The 6148-nt window shown below is 37.3% G+C and overlaps 1 protein-coding gene across 1 annotated transcript; it reads right to left on the reverse strand.

Moving 5' to 3' along the window:
* Positions 1 to 80: 80 nt before the first annotated feature.
* On the reverse strand, positions 81 to 5045 carry LOC114523532 (carbonic anhydrase 2-like). Its single transcript, XM_028544490.1, has 8 exons — positions 4889 to 5045; positions 3192 to 3254; positions 2824 to 2868; positions 2316 to 2644; positions 2143 to 2235; positions 2014 to 2077; positions 1674 to 1828; positions 81 to 1479 (listed from the first exon to the last, which is right to left on the reverse strand). The coding sequence occupies exons 2-8, from the start codon at positions 3241 to 3243 to the stop codon at positions 1213 to 1215; spliced, it is 1005 nt and encodes a 334-aa protein (XP_028400291.1). The 5' UTR covers positions 3244 to 3254; positions 4889 to 5045; the 3' UTR covers positions 81 to 1212.
* Positions 5046 to 6148: the final 1103 nt, after the last annotated feature.

Here is a 6148-nt window from a genome sequence, read left to right on the forward strand (position 1 = left end):
TTTGTAAAAGTTTTAAAACAGAAGTTACCTATTAATCCAGTCCTGTTTCATGTTTACTTATATGTGCAGTTCTCAAGGTGACAAAATGCAGTTACTTCTATTTCTACCAGACTGAATAACATTTTTCTTAGAACAAGAGTAAGGCCAAGCACAAGATCACAGGGAAAATGAAATGATTCTCATGAATTCCACCAGCATGACACCACACGTCTGTTGAGTGCATGCTTGAATAGGTCTGAATTTATCACTCGGAAGTAATTTTATTAACTAGGAAAGTTCTAGATTGCAATTACAGCAAGGGTATTCTTTAACGTTTTGAACTAATTTTTTAATTGTGTCTATTAATAGCTGGAAAGCGCCACGGGAGTTTCTCATTTCATTATTTCTACCAGCACGCAGTGAATATTCGGGATTTTTGAGCCGCTTATCTGTGCTTCCTACCAGAACAAATAACCAGGTGGACAATTGTTTATGAAGTAGTGAACAAATAATTATAGTGTAGGCTCATGATGCACATCAGCTTATTCCGGTATAGATATTTCTCATCATTCAGTAATGTCACGGAAATGCTAGCGGTGCCGGGGATAAATGATAGCGGTGCCGGGGATATTTAGTAAAACTAAAAGCAGTATTTCTAGGCACTCGGCAAATGAAACTCGCAAGGAAAACTTGCAAATGAGGGCTAGAGGAAGAGGGGTAAAAAAACGATGTCATGAGACAGAAAGTCTGAAAGCCTGAGGTAATAAATGAGGGATACAGTAGATCAAAGAAGGATACGATTGCCTGAGGAGGTGATTGTGGGATCAACGGTGGTAATTTTGAAGACGGAACATCTCAGTAATTGACAGCATTTTTAAAATATAAAACCAGCAGTCCGACAGAGATTGTAGCGAGTTGTATTGTAAAGAACTTCCCGATTGTTTTTGTGCATTATTACCTAAATAACTAAAATAAAGTAAATAAACTAGTTATCTAAGTTATCAATTGAGGTTGGTTCATGCATCTTCTCATACTGTTAAGTTGAATCAGCCACAAGCACAATTATAGTACGCCAGTGGTAAAATGGAAACTTGTGCATTTATTCATAAATTTCTAAACTTCAAGGATAAGCTGTTTATTGTGATAATTTTATCTGAAAGTTCCTGTGCAGTGTTTAAAAGTAATCATGCTACAAGGGGTATATATGCAGTCATGTCCAAATTGGAATCATATTTATAAGAACAAGCATAAAACTAAGCACAAACTCGCAAGAAATACAAACATATTTTCATTCATTCCACCAGCAGCACCAGCTGTTGTGGTAGGCATTGTGGGATTTGATTTTGCAGTAAACGTTGTGGGATTTGTTGTGGTGGCAGTTTTACCAAAGTTGGATAGTACCATGCGTCCATTGAGCGCTTGAATAGGTCTGTAGTTGTTAACCAATGGTTTTGTCATGTTCATTGGGTCAACAAATTTCATGTTTCGTAGTTCTTCCAACTGGAAAAAAATACACATGCATTTCATGAGCTAAGTCAGCCTTTGCTAACAGCAACTTGTGTGATGTGGTTTTTGTGAGAAAAACCTGAAACATGGTCTCAGAACAAACGACTTGTGCAGACAGTATGACTAACGGGCAAAACGTTTTCACTGAACGGCTTATGTCAGGAGAGTTTGTGTGTAGATGATGTTACCTGTTCATGAGCTATCTCAACAGGATGGGAGAAGACGGTCCATGTGACAACTTCTTGACAGTGGGGTGTGGTTAAGGATCCATTGTAGCGATAGAACGATTTATCAACGGGAAGTAAACCCATTAATGAAGTAAGATTGAATTTGGCTTCAGAATCTGAAGTAAAAAGAGCATACCGATATAAAATATTTTGCTCGTTTGTGTATGCTTTTGTTTTTTCCTGTCTATTTCTGTTTCATTAACGACGGTTTCTCATGTTTATTATGTTTGTACTTGTTGGAGTTTTCTTTATTTCTCGCTCATCGCCCGTCTCTACCGCTTAAACGAATTATTCCACTTACTTGGCTCTGTCACGTTGTTCTTTTCGTGATAAAGAAAGTCAAAATTGCTGTTTCTCTTTCCTTGCTGCGGTGAAAACGAGTATATTAATATGTTGATATGTCACGATATTAACAAAAAAACTTCAGCACCTTGAGTAACACTCCAAGGACCGCCAAACCATCAGATTTCGTGACACCAACAGAAACGCTGGAATATTTGGAATTGAAATGAACCAAATGAAGCTAAAATTATAAAAGAATATTATAGCAGATCATATCTCATGCAAATTTCATCAAGAAACATGCGTCATTATATTTCTCACCTCTGAAGGGTAGGATTTTCCATTCACATAATGTTCTGATCCCAAGGTATGATTCGAGCCCCAATGAAAATGAAACGCAGCCAGTTTGAACTCACCAGGCAAACCTCCGGCGCTTATTTTTGGGGTTTTTGAGGCAGTGAAACCAGTGAAGGAGACACTGTACGAATGACCGGTATTTTTTGCAGTGACATTCACATTGGATGGGATTGTGCCATAATTTTGGAAGGCGATATTTCCTAGGTCTTTGTTGTAGGTTGGATCCTTGATGTCAATTGGGGATTGGCTTCTGCCGTTGCAGTGAGGAAAATGCTTGGCCCATGTGTAGACTCCTGAAGAGTTTAAAAAGAAACGTTTTAGCGCGTCAGACGTGAAGAGCCACTGGCTCACGGAGCACGAGAAAACAATTTCCCTCCCGCTTGCTTGTCTCGCGGTGTTGATACAGCGTTATCGTAATAACAAAAAGGTCATTCATGCAAGTCGACTGCTATAGGTCGCTACAGCAACCTACCATATTTGTCTGAGGTATGATCCCATTTTGTATCCCCAGCTGCAGCTAAAACATACAATATATGTTTCTTGAGAAATGCTTAAATGCTTGTTAATATAAATTAAATATGCGACTCAATATAAAGACAAGCGCTTACTGAAAATCATTACACAATTAAACACTCATTAATCCATAATGATGAAGAGGATTGATTTTTTTTGGACAATTCATAAGTTAATGTTGTGGAACTGTTTTTTATGTAGAAACTTGTGTTCCATTGTGAACACAGGGAACGGTGACTATTAATATCTTCAAAGTTCCAGCGAAGGTTCCTTGTTGCATTTCGTGCCTGTACGTGTAAATAGATATTTGAGATTTTAAACACTCACCGGTATACCCGACCAGAACAAAGAACAAAAAACCTGACAGTTGCTGGAACATTCTTGGTTGATCTTAATCGTAAAGCAAACAAAGTATATTATGTATAAATATTTGAGGTATTAAACCACCCTATTCCCGGACAGAACAAAAAAAACCTGACACTAGACTTTTAGCTTTCAAGTGCGCAATGCGTGATTATTGTTGATTATCAATTTGAGTTGTTATTTCGCCATCTTCAGGAGCTATTTAGTTTAAGAAAGACGCAGGAAGAATCGGCAAGGTTTTCTTGGAAACAAAATCGCTTCGAAGCAGAGCGATATCTCAACTCTGAGTTGCTTGATAGGCAACTACCGTCACGCATTGCGCGCTTGAAAGCTAAAAGGGGAAAGGTCGTTTGCCTGTAAAACATTCTTGACTGACCTTAATCGTGAACCAAACAAAGTATATATATATATATATATATATATATATATATTGTGTATAATTCTTAGTTAGTTAGTTTATGAAAGTATCAATAGACGTTTATGAACGGAGAAACAGTATGGCGTTTTAATGTGTAGCATTTCATGCTATAACTACTATGTGATCAGTATAGATTGCAAAACATGAAACAGACCGTAATTGCAGTAAAATCCAAAAATCTTGTCTAATCCAAGCCATTATTATACCGTTTACGTGAACAGCGCTTGAAAGTTACTATTGTAGCCTCAATATCGCAATGTTAGTTCTGTCTGTTATATAACACTTCACAATATCAACATTGGAGGTTTAGTGGACTAGACTGTTCTTACAGCTTCTGTAGGCAATAAAATCAAGCAGATCTATAAAATTCGCTGGCATATTTCCTTCCGAGCTGCATAAATGACGCGCTTATGACAAGTATGCGATCAGTCAAACCACTACTAAATAATAAAAATACATGGAGCTGACTTTCAATCTCGCCTGCATGCTTATTCTGTCCCATTGACTTAGTTGAATGACTTCCCTGTGTGAAATTCTAATAAATATGATTAGTTTATAGACGGCAAGTTTTCAAAGCCGGCTTGGAGTGAAGGATTTCCGCCCACGCTAACATAAGGCTAAAATTTCAGCCCTAGAACTAAAGTAGGTACCTGGCGTAAGACGCTCACGATGTTAACGTTATGTTCACAATCGATACGTGTTTTTCGTCATTGTGTCCTTTTTTCGTGTTACATCTGAAGCTCATAGGCAGTAATTTCGTAGCCCGCCGTAATGAAACGATGCGTGTAATCGTAACAAAAAATGCAGTCGCTTCAAGATCAGAGCTGAATTATCTCGGAATTCCGAGAAAAGACCTCTAAGTCTTATAAAGTTTTGAGATACCGCTTTTTGTTACACACAGCAATCGATTCCGACTTTTAGTGATCCTATATTCATAAATCAGTATACTGATGTTAATTACACTAACAATGGTAACAACATATCTTGAGTGTGGAAGCGGACACAGTTGAAATTTCTCTCTCTCTCTCTCTCTCTCTCTCTCTCTCTCTCTTAATCCAACTGCGATTCCAAGAGTGAACACGACATACAATTGTCGGAATGCAAACTCATGAATGGATTACTGGTGTTAAATATGTTTTCACACCTGTTAGTTGAATTTAGTTCCTAAGTGCGTCATTAAACAAGCTAAAAATAATGAAATATATCTCAAGAAATACAACAATAAGTAATATCATCGACATACCTAAATCCAACTAGATTCAACAGTCCAAATTTGTCAAAAACTCTGAGTTTCTCTTGATGTGTCCTGCACTCTCACCAACCACGACTGCCAAGACCGGTTTTGTGGTTGAAGCTCTTTATAATGAAAATTTGCATTCCATATATTCAGGAACGTCACAAAAGTGTTCATATTCGACGAGGGGGGGGTACTGACATTTGGACAAAGTTTTGAGGGATATCTCGGGCTTATTGTTCACTTACAAGTTTCAGTTTGTGATAGGCTATCTTTAAAACAGGGAACGGGGAATAGGGGAATGGAACGGGGAATGGAACGGGGAATGGAACGGGGAATGGAACGGGGAATGGAACGGGGAATGGAACGGGGAATGGAACGGGGAATGGAACGGGGAATGGAACGGGGAATGGAACGGGGAATGGCTTCGGGGAATGAGCCGGGGAATGAAATGGCTTCGGGGAATGTGCAGCTTGTGCGTCAGTGATTAAAACCTGTAAACGCTTCCATGTCACGAATCATGAGACAGCTACTCACAGTTTGAATTCCTTGAGGTAAAAGACAAAGCGATTACAAGCTCATAGTATAAATGCGATGTTTGCATTGTCATTGTGATGTACATTGATGTACATTAATATATAGATAGAATTTGCATGGGTAGGTGGTTCAATGTAAATCCTCCAAAATCTGAAGGCAATTAGTATAATACTGTAATAGTATTTTTTGCAGAAATCTTTTTAGTTCTTACTATGCCTTATAAAGCTCAATGTGTGTGATTAAAAGGTGAATAAAGATACTGACACAGTGTCACTTGTTTGTTTTTTATTTCAGGCTATGTGAACAAGACCTCTGGACAGTTTTGTTTAAGCAGGAATAATGGTTGTGGTGGAAATGTGGTGAATGCATTCTTGACAAGTTAATGGGTTTGCTTCCAAGAATACACTGAAACTTGGAGCAACAATGACTTTGAATATAATTATGTAATTAATATATTATTTATTAATCTTAATTTATATGACTTTTTACCTCACATAATTCAAATAATGTTCAGATAAAGAGGTAAATATTTCACTGTTAATGGTGTAATAAATATTTTATATGTTGATTATATTCATAATGAATTATTTGTCCTGCTCCATACTTTGGCAATTCTGTTTAAGAAATCCCACCATAGTAGATCTTTTTTGAAATAGTTACAGTCAAGTTGTTGTCTAGTTTTAGTACAAAATAATACAAGTGCTACAATTAAACAAGGGAAAATAATAAAAA

The sequence above is a fragment of the Dendronephthya gigantea genome, unplaced genomic scaffold (genome assembly GCF_004324835.1).
Source record: "Dendronephthya gigantea isolate DGI-Jeju-01 unplaced genomic scaffold, DenGig_1.0 000028F, whole genome shotgun sequence".
NCBI classification, from domain to species: domain Eukaryota; kingdom Metazoa; phylum Cnidaria; class Anthozoa; order Malacalcyonacea; family Nephtheidae; genus Dendronephthya; species Dendronephthya gigantea.

What these genes read in the sequence shown, in the direction of transcription:
- LOC114523532 (XM_028544490.1), bottom strand. Translation starts at nt 3,243, where the DNA reads ATGTTCCAGCAACTGTCAGGTTTTTTGTTCTTTGTTCTGGTCGGGTAT. An exon ending in TCCTTGGAGTGTTACTCAAG is followed by an intron (nt 2,078 to 2,142) that starts GTGCTGAAGTTT and finishes TTTTCACCGCAG; the next exon opens with CAAGGAAAGAGAAACAGCAA. An exon ending in GAACAACGTGACAGAGCCAA is followed by an intron (nt 1,829 to 2,013) that starts GTAAGTGGAATA and finishes TTTTTACTTCAG; the next exon opens with ATTCTGAAGCCAAATTCAAT.